The sequence below is a fragment of the Parastagonospora nodorum genome (genome assembly GCF_000146915.1).
Source record: "Parastagonospora nodorum SN15 chromosome Unknown scaffold_15, whole genome shotgun sequence".
NCBI classification, from domain to species: domain Eukaryota; kingdom Fungi; phylum Ascomycota; class Dothideomycetes; order Pleosporales; family Phaeosphaeriaceae; genus Parastagonospora; species Parastagonospora nodorum.
Genome location: NW_001884563.1, coordinates 281758 through 301059, shown reverse-complemented (window position 1 = coordinate 301059; position 19302 = coordinate 281758). Strand labels below are relative to the sequence as shown.

At 53.8% G+C, this 19302-nt stretch overlaps 7 protein-coding genes across 7 annotated transcripts; 2 read left to right on the top strand and 5 right to left on the bottom strand.

Moving 5' to 3' along the window:
* Nucleotides 1-70: 70 nt before the first annotated feature.
* SNOG_09573 (hypothetical protein) lies at nucleotides 71-2067 on the top strand (the record flags this gene model as incomplete). Its single annotated transcript, XM_001799810.1, has 2 exons — nucleotides 71-130; nucleotides 154-2067. 2 exons carry the CDS (start codon nucleotides 71-73, stop codon nucleotides 2065-2067), a joined length of 1974 nt encoding a protein of 657 aa, XP_001799862.1.
* A 270-nt stretch (nucleotides 2068-2337) lies between these two features.
* On the bottom strand, nucleotides 2338-4384 carry SNOG_09572 (hypothetical protein; the record flags this gene model as incomplete). The annotated part of the gene is made up of 3 exons (XM_001799809.1): nucleotides 2338-3860; nucleotides 3932-4161; nucleotides 4362-4384. 3 exons carry the CDS (start codon nucleotides 4382-4384, stop codon nucleotides 2338-2340), a joined length of 1776 nt encoding a protein of 591 aa, XP_001799861.1.
* A 676-nt stretch (nucleotides 4385-5060) lies between these two features.
* Nucleotides 5061-6374, bottom strand: SNOG_09571 (hypothetical protein; the record flags this gene model as incomplete). Its single annotated transcript, XM_001799808.1, has 3 exons — nucleotides 5061-5774; nucleotides 5825-6151; nucleotides 6204-6374. The coding sequence occupies 3 exons, from the start codon at nucleotides 6372-6374 to the stop codon at nucleotides 5061-5063; spliced, it is 1212 nt and encodes a 403-aa protein (XP_001799860.1).
* Nucleotides 6375-7328: 954 nt separating this feature from the next.
* Nucleotides 7329-9266, bottom strand: SNOG_09570 (hypothetical protein; the record flags this gene model as incomplete). The annotated part of the gene is made up of 2 exons (XM_001799807.1): nucleotides 7329-7754; nucleotides 7845-9266. The coding sequence occupies 2 exons, from the start codon at nucleotides 9264-9266 to the stop codon at nucleotides 7329-7331; spliced, it is 1848 nt and encodes a 615-aa protein (XP_001799859.1).
* Nucleotides 9267-9722: 456 nt separating this feature from the next.
* SNOG_09569 (hypothetical protein) lies at nucleotides 9723-11562 on the bottom strand (the record flags this gene model as incomplete). The annotated part of the gene is made up of 2 exons (XM_001799806.1): nucleotides 9723-11420; nucleotides 11542-11562. 2 exons carry the CDS (start codon nucleotides 11560-11562, stop codon nucleotides 9723-9725), a joined length of 1719 nt encoding a protein of 572 aa, XP_001799858.1.
* A 624-nt stretch (nucleotides 11563-12186) lies between these two features.
* Nucleotides 12187-13794, top strand: SNOG_09568 (hypothetical protein; the record flags this gene model as incomplete). Its single annotated transcript, XM_001799805.1, has 1 exon — nucleotides 12187-13794. The coding sequence occupies one exon, from the start codon at nucleotides 12187-12189 to the stop codon at nucleotides 13792-13794; it is 1608 nt and encodes a 535-aa protein (XP_001799857.1).
* Nucleotides 13795-14470: 676 nt separating this feature from the next.
* On the bottom strand, nucleotides 14471-18703 carry SNOG_09567 (hypothetical protein; the record flags this gene model as incomplete). Its single annotated transcript, XM_001799804.1, is given in 6 exon segments — nucleotides 14471-15339; nucleotides 15523-15615; nucleotides 15632-15696; nucleotides 15741-16141; nucleotides 16259-17954; nucleotides 18009-18703. The coding sequence occupies 6 exon segments, from the start codon at nucleotides 18701-18703 to the stop codon at nucleotides 14471-14473; spliced, it is 3819 nt and encodes a 1272-aa protein (XP_001799856.1).
* Nucleotides 18704-19302: the final 599 nt, after the last annotated feature.

Below are 19302 nucleotides of genomic sequence, written 5' to 3'. Positions count from 1 at the left end.
TTCAGAGGTTGATGCGGGGCAGAATGCAGTCGGTGTCGCTGATAGAAGGATTGGAGGCAACAGCTGGAAGATGCAGCGGGAGATGCGCCAGAAGAGGATGCATTGGCAGCGCTTGCGAAGGGGCTTGGGGGTTTGAGACTGGAGCAAACACAGTCAGTCGATGAAGTCAAGACAAAGAAGAAGGGCCGGCCACGAAAAGCACCATGCGGCCCCGACGCAATCGAGACGAAGGAAAACCAGGAACCGCAGGACGACCGTTCAGAGGAGGCAATAAAAGCTTCGGCAGAGGAAGATCACATCAAGGTACTGCAGCCAAAGGAGGCACCGCGCACGCAAAAACCCAAACGGCGCATAGCTCTCGAAAGCTGCACGACGAACATCCAGCCGACCAAAGACGTGCACATGTTAGAACCCCGTAGTAACAAAAAGAAGACACCTAGGACTGCGGTCACTCCCGATTCGTCGCCTACGAGGAGACGGGAGCCCAGATCGCGAACGAAACCCAAGACTTCTTCGCCGCGCCGAAAACAACTTGCCACGCCTGAGCCAACACCAGAACCAGATGATGTCTACACTGCATACGTCTCTCCGCTTCTATCACTCAGCTTCGGAAAGAAAGCAGTCCCTTTCGAAGACTGGTCGTCCGAGCTTGAACCACACTTTGAGATCACCAAAATTGCGGAAGCCTCGTTTTCGGAAGTTTATCGACTCTCTGCGCGCAGCTCAACAAATGCGACAGGCCAGGAGTCAGTCCTCAAAGTTGTCGCGCTGAAGACTCCACCAGATGCGCCACTCCCTTGTCAACTCCAGACGCGAGCGATTAGAGATCGTGAAGGTCAGGTGGAGAAAGAGATGGCTGAGCGCGAAGAGAATGACCAGTGGAAGTCTGAGGTTGGCGACGTACTTTCGGAGGTTAAGCTTCTCCAGAACTTGAACCAGATTCCAGGCTTTACCAACTTCCGCGATCTTACAATTCTGCAAGGACGACCATCGACAGCATTTTCCGATGCGTGGAAAGCATGGAACAAGTCAAGACCACGCGGCAAGAAGAGCGAGTTCCCTGATCCTAGTAAGAAGGCCAGCTATGACGACACTCAGCTTTGGGCGATAGTAGAGATGCAAGACGCTGGAACCGATTGTGAGAAAATTATGGAACATGGTGGGCTGGGATCAGTGTGGGAAGTTTGGGATGTTTTCTGGGGGGTTTGCCTGAGTGTGGCAAAGGCAGAAGAGACATGCAACTTCGAGCACCGCGATCTACACATGGGGAACATCTGTGTACGTTCATCAAGAGCTGGAGGCGATGTCACCAACGCCACTGTGAAGGACCCGATACGACGTAAGTTTAGGTTTTCTGGCCTTGAGACAACCGTCATCGACTATACTCTATCTCGCGCGGACATTCTGCCATCTTCAGATCGCCGGTCGTCCTCATTATCCCTCGGTACTCCAACCTCCCCGTCGTCGAATCACAGTGTCGATGACCCAGACGTCGCATGGCTTGATCTTGACAAAGACCCCGCAATCTTCGAAGGCGATGCATCCGAGGAGTATCAGTACGAGATATACCGATATATGCGCGGTGTCGCACTCTACAACAACCCCCTGCAAAACGAACCTGCGCCTGCTGAGAATATATTCGCACCCCGACGCTCGCCACGCAAGAACACGCACATTCGTTTCGACGAGTCTGAGTCACCGCGCCGATCGCCGCGCAAGACAACCGTCCCTGAACCTGTACTCCAGCCCGTCTGGAAACGCTTCCACCCCAAGACGAACCTTGTCTGGACGCATTTCCTGCTGCACAAACTGCTCAACCACCTCGCCGATTCCGGCAACACACCAGATCAGTTCTCACCCCAAGACACCATGGAAAACGTCGACAGCGACGAGGACCCGGCGAAAGTCAAGAAGAAGGCCCTGAAGCTGCACAGCGTGTTGAAGCGGGTTAGTGAGCTCTTGTGTCCAGTTGCGCTGGGTAGGGAGGAGAGTTTGGGTAGCGTGAAGGAGTTGGTTGTTTTAGCGCTCGAGGAGAGGTGGCTTAGGGTGGCGGATGTCGCGGCGTGAAGTGGTGTTTACGTTTGAGATGCATTTCTAGGCGTTTTTGGAACGGCATTTGCATAGCGGTATCGGTTACGAAGTACATGACTTTAGACTCAAATGACGCATTTTATTCTCGAAATTGTTCACGCAAGTGTGATTTTTTGCTTTTTTAAAATTTGTAAGGATACCCCCCTTTTGCTTCTAGGTTGGTGGTCCTGTATATCTCCATAAACATATTGTATGTCTTTCCACGTCTACCTCCCCAGTCCATCCATCCCCACGTCTCACCACATTCTACCCCTCCCTCTCATAATTCATCCGCGCCTTCTGCAGCGGCGACTCGTCGCCCAAAATATCGTCCTCGCTCCGCCGCTTCCGCACAATCGGCCCAAGAGGCGTCGCAGCACCAAATTCAATAGTCGCCCGAGGTCCGATAGTGATGTGCCATGGCGGCGATGGGGTGCTCTGGTACGACGATGGACTCGCTGCGTTTTGAGCGGGAGTCTGTGGCATCCCAACGTCCTCAGTCGCAGGTGTCGATTCCACGGTGGTGTCTCCATCGACCTTGCCATCGGCATTGGATTCCGAGTCCTTCAGCCACATCTCTTCACCGCTGAAAGCATCCGAGTTTTTCCTTGATTTCTGAGACGGCGATTTGTCGTGCGGCGGATCCTGCTCGCTGGAGCGCTTGCGCAGGATTGGGCCGAGACTGCTCTGTGGTGATGGAGAGGGAGATTGTGTCGAGACGTGTGGCGAGATGGTTCCGTACGTCGAGCATGTGGGCGTAGAGGGCATGTGTTTGTCTGCCTCCATCTTCGTATCGCTGTTGAATGGAGGGGCGGACGCGTCGACCTCCTCGCTCGACTCGACCAACGTCTCTCTATCTTCCCTGTCATCGTCGTCGTCACCAAAGTCACAGGTAAAGGTCCTACCAACAGTGTCTGGTTTCGGCTTCGGGGCCGGCTGGGTGGCCTCTTCGGATGGTACCTGAGCGCTCTCTTGCGGGACTTCGTTGCACTCCCAGTCATCGTCATCGCCAAGTGGATACTCGCAACGCAAGGCAAGGGCGATAGCCTCCTTGGAAGTCAGAGAAGGCCTATCAACATCGACAAACTTCTCGTGCTTGATCCAGATGCTGTGCGCTGGTTCGGACGCTGGTAGTTTGCTGCCATCTGCGTCTGCTGAAGTCCGTCCTTCATCTGGTGATGTAGCGGTTTCTTCGTCAAGAGGGACCTCTTCATACAGAGAGTATTGCTCCATGAAAGCCGTAAGAAGCTTCTCTTTTTCGAGCTTCTGCTTCTCGAGCTTCTCCCGGTGCATAGCCTCCCGCACTGCTTCCTCGGCGGCAACGTGTGGAAGTAGAACGTTCGTGACGAGTACCGTGAGGTTACGCTGCCCCATAATTTTCGGCAGCTTGTCGTTGGCGAATGTGGCGTTCGACATAGCCAGGCGCGCACCGAAGTCGCGTTGTCTCATCGGGAAGTCGTAGAGCGCGGATCCAGCATTATTTCGCTTGGCCGGAACGTATTGAGACGTGACCAATTCTATCTCAACGAGTCGCTTGGCCTCTGTCTCACTGCAGCTGATGATATGTGCACCATCCTCTTGTCGCTCGTTGAGGTAGCCGTGTTCCGCTGCGCGCTGAGGTGCGAATCCATGTCGCTCGACGAACACCGATTCTGCGATGTCTCCAAAGAGAGACGCGATGGCCTCCTCGCTGTCTCCACTACCCGCATCTCCAACGATGTATTCGCCGATAGAGCTGAGCTGGCCCGCACGCCCAGCTGCTCGGGCGGCCTTCTTCTCGATGAAGTGCACTAAATCCTCGAACATGCGTCGAGGTACGCGTCGCTGCATATAACATACAAGTGTATTGATCGAGTCCTACAATCCAGGAGCACTTGCATGAAGAGTTCGTCGTACTTTTTGCGGCCTGGTTCAAGGAGAGTCCCGTTCAAGTTCAGTCGAGTAATGTCATTGTTCATCGACACCTCGAAGTCCTCCGCGATCTTCTCTGCCTTTTTCCCGCTCTCTTCGATTGAATCGCGCAGTTTTGCAATCCTGTTCTCGTCCTCTTGGTTGTAGGTGTCGAAATCAAGGTCCTCTTGTAGGGCCTGGCGGTTCAGTCCTCGCAGAATCCAAAGAACTCATGGACAGCAGCAATCTCGTTATCCTGCGGTATGGGCAACGGGTGACAGCATGCAGGCGCCACGTCTAAACCCTGGTAGCAGGACCGTTGTAGTTGCTTCGCGATTGGTTTGCAGAAGACAGTATTGATCGCATCTGTTAGGAGCTTGGTATGACCACAGTCTGCGTACTTTTGTAGCGTGAATTGGCACATGATGTTCCGCGGTGTATCGGTTAGTTCGAAATGTAGATGAGGAGGTAAAATGCGTAGTTAACAAGGAAAGTGAGGGCGCTGATCGGGGTACGGAGAGTAGAGGCGACCAGCGTCGAGTAGGGGTTGATGTGAGTTGCGGTGGAAGTGAGCGATGTTGGTTGATCCAGCAGGTGGTGAGCTGTTTGTGTCAGCACAAAGGGTCGTGATAAGGACGAGCCACCGTTGTTTGCGTAGCGCCTGGACTGGGGTATAGTGAAAGCACCCAGGCATCGTGACCGATTATCCCGTACGAAGTGGCGCGTGTGCCTGTACGCCTGCACAGTGCGAGTCTATGAGCTGGTGCCTCTAATTAATCACTCAGGAACTGCGAGTCTTAGTATTCATGCATTTGCTCAGTGAGATCTTGTGTTCGGTGCGTATCGAGTGTCATTGTGACTGTGTACAATGCTGCCTGTCCAACACTCGCTGAGACTGGACCTGTGCTGTTCAGCGAGACTTTCGACCTCCTGGCCCTGGCAAAAATACTGTGCCAGGATGTATAGAAAGAAGAAAAGTATGTCGCATTTATAAATCGAAAGAATAAGATAAACACTTGGGAAGTTTTGTAGATACTTTTATGATACTTTCCTTGGCTCATAAAGGTCTGCCACACCGAACGAACGAAAATCTTGTCCCTCTATTTGTTCAATTCATTCAACTTCTTTGCGTGATCAAACACCAGCTTCTGCGCCTCTGTATTCTCCAAAAAGATCGTGAATCCGTCGTCGTGGTTCTTGCCGTACGAATATCCGCCGTACCCAAATTGCCAATACATATCTGGCATCTTCTCCTTCAAGCTTGTCTCTTGCCAGATACCGAGCACCTCAGAACGAGTACGGTTGCTAGTTTTCCCGGTATACTCTATTCTCTTGTCATCGGTTAACCAGCCGTACTCTTCGTGCACAACAGGTTTTCCAGCCTTACGAGCCGACGCAGCGTGGTCTTTGATCCATTGTGTAGTCCATTCAACTGTCTTGGACCACCAATCCGGATATGAATGAAACACACCAAAGTCGATGTTCTTCAGAGTCAGTTCTTTGTCAAAATCCCCGCCGTCGTAACCATTGTAGAAACCGTCGTCGGACTTGATGTTGAAGCCTCCCTCGCCACCCCAAGTGACCATGTGGTGGGGATCAATGGACTTGACAAATGTGCTCATCTCATCAATCCATGCCGTGATCGTGTCGGGTGTACAAGCGGTGCTGCGAGGAAGATTACGGACAGCATCTGCACCACAGCGAGGCTCGTTCGCAAGCTCCCAGGCGAAGATGCTCGAAGAGTTGGCATACCGCTTGACCATTTGACCAACGTAGTTCTTATATGCAGCCTTGATCTTGGGATCCCGGTAGAACTGCAGGTTAATGATTAACATCATCCATGGGTTCGGACCGATCAACTCACGTCGTCGTGGTATTTTCCGCCGAGCTGGACAGTGTATACGTCCATGCCGCCATAATCTGCCCAGTTGTTCGTGAGCGCAACTAGGAGCTTGACTCCGGTTTTCTGGGCAGCTGAGACTACCTTGTCGAATGGCGTGAGGTTGATCTCAGACTTGCCATTGTCCCATAGCTGTAGAACATTTGGACTTGGGCCAGCACCTTCGCCGCCATATTTTGGAAGACCACCAAGAATTGAGGTACGGTTGCGATCGTTGAAACCCCACGTGCGCATAACATTCAGCCCAGCTTTCTTCGCGGCAGCAAGACCTTTTTCGACATCGGAAGCGAGCTGAATAGCGTTAATGGAGATCAGCCATCTAAGGCTCTTTAGAAGATCTTACGTCGTTGAATGGGAAGTAGTACGCATTGCTCCCAGCGAAGTAGAAGTTCTTTCCGTCGAGCTTGAATACTTGGCCTTCACGTGTCACAAACCCTTTCGGGGCTTTCTTTGCAATAGCTGCGGCTGAGACAGTAGAGCTCAGCAAGAGAAGCTGAACAAAATCAAACCGCATGTTGAATCTCGACTACTGTAAAGTCTCCTGATAAATCGACATCGTCTCCAGAGACCGTGAAATGTGCACATATGTATTCTCGAAAGTTCAAATGACGATCACGCTACACCAAATTAATCACGGAGCAAGTGCTTACGAGGACTGTCTTGTGCGATAATATACACATCTAGAGATAGATTGGAACTACGGGAGCCATCGGTGGTGTACAAGGTCTGATTGGCGCAATCAGGCTAATAATGGCCCCGTGATATGGAGCCATCTTTCTAGAACAACGCTACATTCGGTCTTCTGCCAGATAATTTACATAAGCCAAGCGTATGGTATTGCAGTCCTGCAGTTGTTGTGAAGCCAAGATGCTGCCCGTGAAACTCTTGACGCGGATATTGGGGAGCCAGAGTAGGACACGGAGAGGGTTCATCCGGCACGTGGAGCTGAGTGGCGTTACCTAATTGATACGTGAGCGCGAACTGGAAATGTGGCTTGTAAGTGATGTAGTGTTGATGAAGCTGGAATACGAACACTATGGAGTTGTGTCGTGTGGGCTGACGAGCGCGCCAAAAGGTGTGGTGCTAAAGATGTTCAATATTGACAATAGCTTTTTGTTTCCGTGTTTTTTTTCCTTAGTAGATCCTTTTTTTCAGGTTATCTAGATACGTATAGATAGTTACGATGAAAAGCGATCAATGTGGTAGCATATCTATCAACCTGAAGCTGTACACACACGATTCCCGTCGAATTACAATTCTAGTGGCACTGTGCAGGTGTGTAGCTTCAGGCTATGTGATGCCAATGTGTCATTTACGTTGTACTTGATAAACTGCAATGCAATAGCCGCAAAGAAGACAGTAACCGTGGTTCTCAATTTTTTTTATGCATGCATCACAGCAATTCAATCGACTCAGCAGACTTGATATTCCAGCTCTTCCTTCCTTCAACTCTTCACCCCTATTCAACTCACCCGGTATATCCCAACTGACACTGCGTCCCATTCATAGTGCAGTACGGCATCTGCACTGGCTCCGCCCCCACCCCCCTCGCCACCAACCTCTCCCTCATCTCGCCCAGCCTCGGGCTCGCATCAATCTGGCTGCGATTCTGCCCCATCTCATCTTTCGCGCCGCTCCACAGAATCTCCCCGACCGCTGCCGCGCGCGGCCACACCATGCGGTCGACGTTAACAGGGTCGGTCATTTCCGCCCACATGTGCGCCTCGCCGCCGAGTACCAGGTGCTGTTTGTCAGCTGGGATGCCGGCGAGTGGGTCGTAGGAGTAGATGAGGCGCCAGTTGTGGAAGGGCGCGCAGTAGTCGTTGTAAGGCCAGAAGCCGGCGGCTGAAGAGGGGGCGAAGTCGAGGAATTGGCCTTTGCCGCAGTCGAGGTACTAAGGCAAAAAGACATTAACCTCAAAACCATTCCAGAAAAAAATTGATGCGTGATGGGGGAAAGTGGGAGGCCGGATTTCTGGACGTACCCAATAATTATAATTCCCAACAAGCACCTTATGGCCCTTATCCACAATGTCCTTTACCGCCTGATCGCTCTGCCAGCTCTGCACTATCACATCAGAGCCTAGGGTCACGTTCCACTCGAGCAACATCTCCTCCCACACAAGCGGCGTCAGCCCCGCAGCGCGCACTTGGTCGTGATTCCTGTCCACGAATTTCTGCATTAGGGGCTGCAGGATAGCCGTATCATTACTCCCCACCGTCTCGTCCAACGTGTACGCATTCTTGTTAACCTCATCCCCGCCCGTGTGGAAGTAACTCGAATACGGCGCCACACGCGGTAGCAGATCCGCGAGCAGTGTGTTGAGGAAGTCGTACACCGCGGGGGAATTCAACTTCAGCGTTCCCGAGGGTGGTTCAGCCGCCCACGTCGACCAATCCGGCTGTTTATTATACGCTGAAATCAGGTCCGGAAACGCATGCCAGATACTCGCTGTGTGGCCTGGCATGTCAATCTCGGTAATCATTTCAACGCCCTGGATGGCTGCGTGGCGCTGGATGTCCGCGAAGTCCTGCGGCGTGTAGACGAGGTCCGGGCGGTAAGCCCCTTTTGCAGCGAGGGTAGGGAGGGAGGGGATGACGAGAGGCCATGATTGCGAGTCGGTGATGTGCAGGTGGAAACGGTTCATTTTGTTGTAGGCGAGCGCGTCGATTTGACGCTTTATGTCTGCGACGCTGAAATAGTTGCGTGAGACGTCGAGGTTTATGCCGCGGTGTTGGAATTTGGGGGCGTCGGAGATTGAGACTGGGGCCAGAGGGGTGTAGACGTGGGTTCCGTCAGAGTGGGCGTAGAATAGCTGGGTGAAGCTGTTCAGGCCGTGGGCTATGCCGATGCTGGAGTTTGCTGAGACGGTCGCTTTGCCATCTTCGGTCAGAGTCAGAGTGTAGGACTCGTCGACTTCGCCAGCAAGGGGTCTTGAGACATTCTCCGGGTCATTCTTGAGCAGATTGATTTTGACTTCAGAAACAGTTTTTCCCGGCGATGGTTCCTCCCAGCCTCTTGGATGGTACTTCCAAGGAACAAAGTTCTGCGTGAAGATTGTACTGTACGCGGACTTGATTGCATAGTCGATAATCTCATCTCCCGATACGGCTTGGCTCCCGTTAGAAGATCGGCTGTCCAATGAAACTTCAGTGTATCGTTTCCGGAGCTTCAAGTGTTCCTGTGTTTCGGACCTATCGTTAGAATTCGATACAAATACAAAAGGTTGTTGATCTGGGTGTTGATCTGCAATTGAGCCTACATTGCGTGTGCCAGAGCCATACCAAAGGAATGAAACACTTTTTTCAATGAACAGTACAGTATTGCCGTGGGTGTAAGAGACGGGCTTCGGCCAAAGGGCTGAAGCAGAAGAGAGGAAGAGTGGAAGGAGTATAATGAGATTCATCTCTAAGTAGCAGAGCAGGGTAATGGATGAGGTAAGAATATATCCAATATAATCCAAAGAGATGGTACAAGGTCTTTGCAGTGCTATATGTATTTACTTCATGCGTGGAAATAAGCGCTATTGGAAGGAAGATTGCACCGAGGGAAGGGGGGCAAATGCAAGCTTTACAAGGGTGTCAGATAAGCAATGAATCATCCAATCGACGAATGGCAGGGCTATACCAGTGTGTTCGAACCTTGACAGAGTGTCAGTGTGGCGAGCACGTGCAATGAGGTGCGGGGAGAGTTGCGCAAATGGCCGGAGCGGGAATGGTGGGGGTTCACGGTCCGGTTGTGACGACGAGATCTTGATGTCGCTACCGACGCGCTGGTAGATACTGACAGCATCTGACATCAGAATTGATGTTCGATATACGAGGTTCTGCCGAAACGACGTCAAATCTGACTGAACATACTTTTACTCCCTCTTCAAGCCGACCGTGCCTGCCTTCTTCAGACCTACCACTGCGATGCACACGCAAACCACCATGTAGCTGAACATCAGCCAGTAGCTCGCTCTGTATCCCTTCAGTAACCCGTCACTCGATTGTTCAAACGCGCCGTCTCCATCGGCTCCAGTGTTTCCGTCTTCTTTGCCCTGTACCCCCAATGCAACAACCTGACAACTGCCCATAGCCAGACTCATCCCAAATTGTGACAATGTGTTGAAGACCGCTCCCGCTAATGCCTGCGTCTCCTCCGGGAGGCTGTCAGAAACGATAATGAGACCGACTGTGTACAGCACGTCTGCTGAGAACGGCGCAAATACTTGTGCCCAAAACGCCATGTACCCATAGTTCCATGTGGGCTTCATAACCGCCATGAACAATGGACTCAGTGCGCATACGACTGCGCTGATGGTGACGAGCCATCGTGCCGGAAGCTTGTGCACGTATATGCCGACGAAGATGTTGATAATGACGCCCGTTGCAAGATTGGGCAGAAGGTAGAGCGATGTGGTGAGGGTGGAGGCGTGTTGGATTTCTTGGAAATAGAGTGAAGAGAAGAGTTCGATAGAGTTGATGACGCCAGAAGAGATGGCGACCATAATGCAGGTGGCCGTGAATGGGGTGTTGCGCCATAGCTTGTTTGGGACAAGGGCAGAGCGGTTGTGCAGAGTACGGTACCGCATCCAGAATGGGAATGCGGTCAGTAATATAGCACTCAGAATCAGGAGGGATAGAGTCAATGGAGTGCGAATGGAGGTCAGGTCAGCGCTGAGGATAGCCAGGACATATGCTAGGATAGCGAGGCCGGAGCTTGAGAGTAGGCCGCCAATCCAATCGATTTCGTTTTTCATCTTCTTCCATGTAGCCTTCGTGCCCTCATGTTGTGTCTTGAGTTTTGGCAGCGTCCAGAGGGCGGCGACAGCGATGGCAAGGGTGCAACTTCCTGAGAGGTAGAAACCGGAGCGCCATCCAGCTTTCTCGATCATAACACCGCTAAGAACGAGACCCATGGCAAAGCCTAAAGGTTGACTGAAGCCTAAGCATGCGAAACCCAAGTTTCGAGCTCTACCAGAGGGGACAGCGCCGGTGATGAGGGCAACAGAAGCAGGGAGGTGCATAGCTAGTGCTATTCCCTGAAGCGCACGAAATGCGACCAGTTGAGCTCCTGTTTGCGAGAAACCGCATACTAGCGAGAAGACACCAAGAAGTGTGATACCGATCAGTTCGATCGTCCTCGCGCCTACGATGTCGGCAATTGAGCCGGCGATGAGTAGAGCAGCACCTGATGTCAAGCCATATACAGACGAAGGCCAGAGATATAGCGAGCGTTCCAGTGAGATCGACCGCGCAATGACAGGTAGACCGACGGTGATGACACCATTTGTGAAGCTAGCACAAAAGCCTGCGAATGCTGGTGTAAAGATGGTGAAGAAAGTACGGATATTGGATGGCTTTTGGGGTTGGTCAGTAGATGAGACCTCAATATCTGAACTGCGGCTCGCGGATGGCGAGTCCAATGAGGTCCTGATCTGTTTGCCGAGCGGGCGAGAGGAGACGTTTGCTGGTGCTTGCATCTCCATAATGTCGGCCGCGAGGACCGTCGCTGTCGTGGTGCTCATCTCTCGAGGTGGTGTAGTTGACGAGCTGAGCGTCCGGATAGATGGCACCTGGGGCTGTTATGTAGGGTCTGCGTACAAAGAAACTAACTAGTGCTGCTACTGGAACTACGCCTTTTGGCGTGTGGAAAAGCTACAACATGCGATGCTTAAGACCTGTAGTGGCCTAGACTGCGCCCTTTGATGGACGCATGTCGACGTTAGTGCTATTTCCGATAGGTCAGTTGCGAGAAAATCATCTCGAGAAGACTTCAGCAGTCGTATCAGCCTGCATCGATGAGACGGAGCCATATATGGTGGGTAGTGTTTTGAGGGTCTTCACGAACGGAGCGCGAGAAAAGAGACTCGCGGTAGTGGTCCAGTCGCGTCGCGCCTATGCACGCATGGCTAGAAAGTAGCGCAGATTGGCTGTGCTCTCGCATCCAACAGCAGAAAAGCGATGAAACGCGGGTTCCACATCAATTCGGCAGTCTGCAAACAGGATTCTGTTAAAAGACCCTTGTCGCTAAATCAGGCGTGGTTGACAGGTTGCGTGGGGGATGCAGGGACGCCGGTTGCCCGTGGCAGCGGTTTGTTTGGGTGACGTCGCGCCCCAACCTCTTCAGTCAGCCACCCGGATTATCTCCAGCCCAGCCCACGACCAGCACAACCATCCACAAGTATCGGGAGCCACAATCCCCCTTCTCCCCATACACCCACTGCTCCATTCTTACGATCATAACCTGACTACATCGCCAGTTGCACTCGTTCACCTCGACCGATACCAACACCAATTCCTGCACCTGCCTGGGTTGCACACGCACACATTCCGCCCGCAATGGCGCCCCATCCCGAGCTCTCGCCAGAAGAGGCGGCTCTCTCGCCCATGGCTATCCGCGACCTCTCGGTGGCAAAGACAATCGTCAAGCGTGCCAACGAGGCCTACGTGCAGCTCGCCTCAGCCGGTGCCAAAGACCCCAACGACCTCAAGGGCCCCGGCTTCCAGGCTCTGTTCGCCCTCATCGGTGTTGGCATGACCCTCACCGCCATTTGGTTCTTCTTCTGGGCTAAGAACGGTGGCTTCAAATTCCGCGGAAAGGACGACTGGGAGGACTACAAATCTACCGTGCTGCGCCGCAAGGGCCCAGACGGCAAGACACTATCCAACGCCACCAAGAGCACCCGTCTAGGCGGAGGCAGTGTTGTCCACGGAGGCAGCTACGGCGCTCCCGAGAGCAGCATTGGCTGGACCGAAGAGACGGCCACCAATGCCGACGTCAACGACTACCGCGATGCTGAAGAGGGCAAACATGGACTTCGTGGCGGCGATGGCCGTCGTGAGCGCAAGGACAAGAAGGGCCGCCGCGACCACACCAACGACTACAACGACCCCGACCTTGGTGCCTACCGTCACGAGAAGGCTGCTCGCGTTGGTGGTCTGAACCGCCAGGCTGACGGCATGTACACTGACTACTCTGGCTCCCAACCCTCTGAACTCGGCTCCAACGTCTCCAGCGCCCCTCTCGTCAAGAAGTCTGAGAAGAACAAGGACCCCAAGAAGGAAGCCAAGGCAAAGGAAATGCGCGCTCGCGAACGCATGAAGAAGGCCAAGGCCGCTGAAAAGGAAGCCAAAGCCACTGCCGCCGCCGACGCCAAAGCCCGCAAGGAAGCCCAAAAGGCCGCCATCAAGCGCGAGAAGGAAGCCTACAAGAAGAACAAGAAGACCAAGTCCGAAGTGGGCTCCGAAGCACCCGAAATGGCTGAAGTCACCCGTCCCCTCACCGAATACACTGGACCCGCCTACACCGAGTACACCGCCCCGTCTGAAGTTGGCACGCCCGAGAAGACACAGCAGAAGCCCAGCGGCCGCCGTGCTCCTCCCTCTGCCGCATACTCCTTCACCACGGGCGACGACACCAACACCGTCTACTCCGGAGCCTACACTGATGCCACTCCCCCTCGCAACGAGACTAAGCGCACCACCAAGACCGAACGCACCGTCCCGTCCACCATCTACTCGAACGACCAGGAATCCTCCTACTACTCCGACTACCGTCCCAACGCCGACCCCACCCTCTACGCCTCCCGCACGGCAGACCGCACTTCGCGCTCCGCCTCGCGTCCCCGCCCTGCTGGATCGCGCTCCCGTCCTACATCCCAGTCGCCCGTCAAGAAGTCCCGCCCTTCATCTACTGCGCGCCCATCGCGCTCGGGATACGCGCCCGCTCCCGCTTCCGACATCTTCACCATGACCAACGGCGAGGCGCAGGGCCACATGAGCTACCCGTGCCACATCCCCGGTCTCTCGACCGCCGGCAGTGTCGCGGTGAGCGATAGCGTCAGCCAGGCTGGTGCAAAGAGGGGAGGACGCGACGTCATGGCGGGATACAGGCGCGGTGAGATTAGGGCTGTTGGCCGGAGGGACAGTTTGAGCGATAGCGATTAGACGACTGTGTATATCTGACTTTGATGGTTTGAGCGAAATTGGGCATTTGACTGGCGTTTTTGGGTATTCAACTGGGCAGCGAATTTTGACGATGAGAATGTACAGTGTACAGCAGAAAGCGGAGGATATCCAACGAAAGTATGTGGACTGGGGAAGATAGACATGAGTCACGGAATCACAACAAACACAACACAACTTTATGTAGCAAAATACCACACACACACAAGCAATGGCAAAACATCACGAATCATCGTCTGTCCACATGACATGTATAGAAAGAGCACATGCAAGATTTCAAAAGAATCGAAAAGGGTATATATTTCATCAGCCTGTGCTCTCCTCCATTCCATTCGATCGCATAGCTATAATCCCGACAAGACTAACAAGGCGGGGAAAAGAGATGCATAAACATACACTGGGGATATTGGAACATTGAAGACCTCGTTTCAGGGGGGGAATGATGGTAGGGCGGGGGATGATAGTGATGGCGTGAACTTTTCTGTAGTGGTGGTGATGCAGGAACGTATGTAGACGTGTTCCTTTGGGGGTCTTGGAGGTGGGGAGATGGGTAATATCGCCTTTTTCAACGGTCTATTGCAGACCGTGAGCGATGTTGTCGATTGATTGGTTACTGACGCTAGTCAATGACCTTTGTAGAAAGGTCTTAGATGTGCGTTTACAACTCGTCCTTGACGCGCTGAGTGGCCTGGGTGGCGGCGCTGCTCACTGTGCTGGCAACACCTTCGGCGCCCTTGGAAGCCTGGGCGTAGATTTCGCTGATGCGGGAGTTGGCAGCTTCGACCGCGAGGGCGATTCGGCTGCTGGCAGACTCCATGGCGCCCTGTTCAGGTCCGTAGATGGCAGAGCTGGCGGCGGATGCGACCTTGGAAGCTTGCTCGCTAGCAGCAGAATATGCGTAGTCTGCATTCTCGCTGGCAACCGATGCAATGGACGAGTACACATTACCTGCGCCGCTGGTGGCTGAAGCAACGTAATCTCCTGCTGTGGGAGTGCCGAAGATTGCCTGACTAATAGCCTGCTGTGCGCTAGCTGCGGCAGACGTGAAACTATCCTGGGCCTGTTGGGTGCCGTAGACCTTCACGCTGATCTGTGACTGTATCGAAGAGTACGCGCTCGCGACAGACTCGCTAGCCTGCTCAGCCGCACCCTTGGGTGTACCGTAAACGGCGATGGAGGCACTGTCCACAGCGGCATCGAGCTGTGCGCTGGCCTGGCTCAATATGGTCTCAATGGCTGCAGGCGGTGTGAAGATGGAGCTAACAACCGATGATGCAGAGGAGTAAGCATCCGCGGCGTAGGAACTGGCGGCATCGAAATTGTCCTCAGCATATGACTGCACGGATTGAACAGCAGCTGGGACACCGGTATAGTATGCCGAGGACAAGCGGACCATGATGCTCTCAGTGAATGCGGGCTCCTTGCCGATGACAAGCTCTGATATGAGCGCCGAGACATCGGCATACTGCTGAGCGGCAGCGACAGTGGCTTGAGCACCATAGGCACCGGCCTGCGAGTACACAGATTCTGCCCAAGGTGTGGGTTTGCCTGAGATAAGTCAGTAATCAATTCCTGCAGAAGGAAGCGCGAACATGAACGCGTGTTAGACAGAGTTGGAACACATCACCGCATTCAATACGCGATGTTTGCGTGAAAGTGGCGCAAAGTGCTCTACAACTCCCTGGAAGGAAAGTAAATTTGGGAGCGTACCGTAAACTTGATCGCTGGCTTTAGCGATGAGGCTCTCCCAATTGATGCTGGCCTGGGAGGCGACTGACTCGGACCATGGGGTCTCAGTGCCAACTACACCCGAGCTTACTTGGGAGGCGATAGATTGAGCTGAGCTTGATACTCCAGATGCCAATGATGCTGCGGATGCCGAGGCTACAGACGCCAGAGATTCCACGGTACCTTGCTGAGAGCCATACACCGCGCTTGATGCAGCACCAACAAACTCTGAGTAGCGTGCATGAGCCAGTCCGATGGCCTCGTAGTACTGACGCGATGCGCCACCAGTGGGTTGGCTGAACTGGGCAGAAGCTTGACTTAGGCCATCCGACAGGCGAGACGACGCAATGGATGAGACTGACTCGAAGTAGCCCTGTGTAGGGCCAGCCGCGTAGCTCTTCACAGAATCGGTGTATTGCAAAGCCGCGGATAGACGCTCGCTTGCAACATCAACAGAATCGCTATACGCCTTCTCGAAGTATGACAGCAGCGATTCATGGGCGGGTTTCGGTGTACCAGAGGCAAGAACGGAAACCTGCGATTTGGCGTTCTCGTACTGTTCGCTAGCCAGACGCAGTGCGTCGCTGTAACGAGAGCTTGCCTAGAACATATAGTCAGCATCGCACTTAGGTAGACCAAGAGCACTCCACGACAACATTATCTGCCTTTGCTTCGCAAAAGTGTCGTGGAGATACTCAGGCACGTTCGAAACACATACCTGAACTTGGACTGTGTGAATGATTGCTGTTGGGGTCGGAGTGCCATACATGGCGTAGGAGGCGGCGGTGACGGCCTGGGCAAATCGCTCCGATGCAACGCTGGTGGCACTTTCCACGACTGGCTGCTGAGTACCGTAGAGCACGCTGGAGGCAGCTGCTAAGGCCCTCTCATATTGTTCACTGGCCAGAGAAGTGGCGGATTCGACGGTTCCTTGGGTCTTGGTTGCACCTAGAAGGGCCTCGCTGACAGCACGGCTCAATTCTTCTGCACGGTCTCCAGCATCTGCGACAACATTTTGCAGCTTCCTGGAGTACTTCGCGACAGTATCATCGTCGTCGTCGCCGTCGTCGAGAGGCTCATCGAAGATGACCTGTTTGGCTTCCGCGAGGATTTGAGCGTTGGCTCCACCAAAAACCTTCTTTGGCGACTCGTACGCCGCAGAAGCGGCGCTTGAGACCGACGAGGCCACACTCTCGGCGATGGGCGTTTCGCTACCCAGGAGCGCCTCAGAGGCCTGAGATGACAGCGATTCGATAGAAGAAGCGGCACTCTCGCTCAGAGGTGTTGATGAGCCCTGAATAGCCTCAGAGGCTCCAGAGGACAGGCTGCTTGCTGCCTCGGACGCGTGCGATGGTGCAGCCTGGATAGCCTCCGAGGCTTGAGATGAGGCAGAGCTAATGGCGGAGGCGACGCTTTCGCTGATGGGCGTTGATGAGCCCTGGATAGCTTCAGACACCTGAGATGACACCTGTTGCGCAGCCTTATACACACGAGCTGGTACAGGCTTATTCGAAAAGTCATCAGTAGCATCGTTAGCCCACAGTTTCCACTTCGCGACGTCCTTTAAACGGATGAGCTCGCTGACCATCCTGGTGGAGGCTTCCATGGCCTCGTCCTCAAGCTTCTTGGCCTCCTCGTGAGCTATGCGGAGTCCGTCGTGTTGCGAGCCAACAGCTTCAACTTCAGCTTGCCACTCATCAAGGGTAGTTCTCAGCTTGTGGTAATTTTGCCAGTCCTGGTAAGTGACGCCATCGAGCCAAGCCCAGCGCATGCCTACCTCCTGCAGACCAAGACCATGGATCTTGTCAAGCACTACAACAGTGCTTTTGACGGCTGCCTTCACCAGAGAATCAGTCTCTTGATCGTAGTTGGCTTTCCAGGCGCGGACATCCTGAGCCCTCTCTTTTACCGAGAGACCCAGTTCACGTGTCTTCGCGCTGCATTTCGCGTGCGCCGCCTCAAGGTCCTCGTCCGTAGCATCCTCGGGAACTGACTCTACAGTACGCTTGATGAAGCTCTTGAGGCTCGCGACGGTCGAGTCGGCAGTTTCTTCCAGCTTTACGACAAGCGCGCGGCCATGGCCCTTGACACCACTCTCGACCTGTCGTTTTGTGATTTCAGCAACGCGCTGCTCCAAATCCTCGGAGCCCTTGTCGGCAGCCGTGGCAAACTTCGTCTGCCACTTCCGTAGATCTTCGTTGAGCATCTTCTTAAGCTCTTCGCCAGTCGGCTGGGACTTGACAGGCCTTGTAGCAGACGGTTTGGTTTCAACCCCGTCAGAGGCCGTGGAAGAAGACGGATCAGCTCCAAAGAGGTCGTCAAACACGCCCCAGCCGGACTTGGTGGTTGGAACTGGCGCAGCTTCGGAAACTGTCATAGCGGGTGCCTCTGTGGTGGACTCGGTAGTGGTGGTGCTGTAGCAAGTTAGGAGGGGTACATAGAGGGCACCCTCTCGCTCGAAGACTTACAAGTCAGACTCGATGCTATTAACGACAGACTCAACCTTCTTCTGATCACGGTAGCGTCCCAAGCGTTCGGATATGCGAACCAGTTGCGGCTCGACATTGTCTCCGTACAGCACGCGCACCTGAGGCCATACAGTCCTCACCAGGAAAGCAAAGGTCGCGTCCTTGACCGAGCGAACATAGGGGAACACGTAGTTGACGACCACGTGGTGACCGTGTGTATGAGCCTTGCGCATATAAGGCAGGGAAGCCTCGTACGCGGGCAAAACCGATAGGTGGTAAATCTCTTCCAGGCTGGCCTTTGCCTGGTCGTAGTAGGGCGCAGCAGCGTCAGAGGCAGTTTTGACGTGAGGTCCAAGATACAGGTCGTACTGGCCCTTGACTTTGTCCTGGACCGTCTGTAGCTGAGGTCGGACTGACTTGTCCCACTGTGCGTTGGAATACTTCTTCGCTTGCTCGACCCTATGTGCGCCATAGGTCGCGTATTTATCGGCAGTGAACTTCGCCGCTGGGGTGTAGACCTGCTTCTCGAATCGGTCGGCGTACGGCTTGGCCTTCTCGACGTACGGCGCTGCATAGGTCTGATAGTAGGGATCTAGGTATGGGGCGGCGTAGGAGCGTGCTTGCAGGTATGGCGCACACACTCGAGGCGAGGAACCGTCCAGTTTTGTCAAAGACGATGGGCACCTAAAGGCCATGGTGATGATGAGATACCATGTCACCAGCCTGAATATCTGTCAGCATACTCTGCAACACGCAAGAGAACGTCCATGGCCTCATCAAAACGAAATTGGTATCTCTCTTGGTATTAGATCGCGTACCTTGCGACTATGCTTGTGACAGCGCCCGTCATGGTTCTCCGTGGTTTCCTTGATCGTATGGCTAAGGATTGTGACTTGTCGGCGTTGCCATTGATATGTGCTGTACCGTTCAACGCCCCATTCGGCGTAGACGTCGCCTTCTTAGGCTTTTTGGCCCGACCGTTGGCCTGGGCAGCCATTGTCTGGCAGCGGCTGCTCGCGTGTTTGTCTATGTATCGCGGTGACGTGCGTGGACGTTCAGTATTGCCTGGAGGGTGTCAGCGAGCTATCAGCAAGAACCCAAGGAGTTGGGCATACGTTAAATGCGCGTCTGTCTGGCAGGTAACAAGTGTTTGCAGCGCTGGCTCGTGAAAGATGGCACTGGTGTTGAGGGCTAATAATTCGATCGCTCGCCTGGAGTTCTGCGCAACCGAGCCAGGCACGTCAGTGATGTAATCGCACGTGCGAACGCGGGAAGAGCAACGAGAACAAGGCAA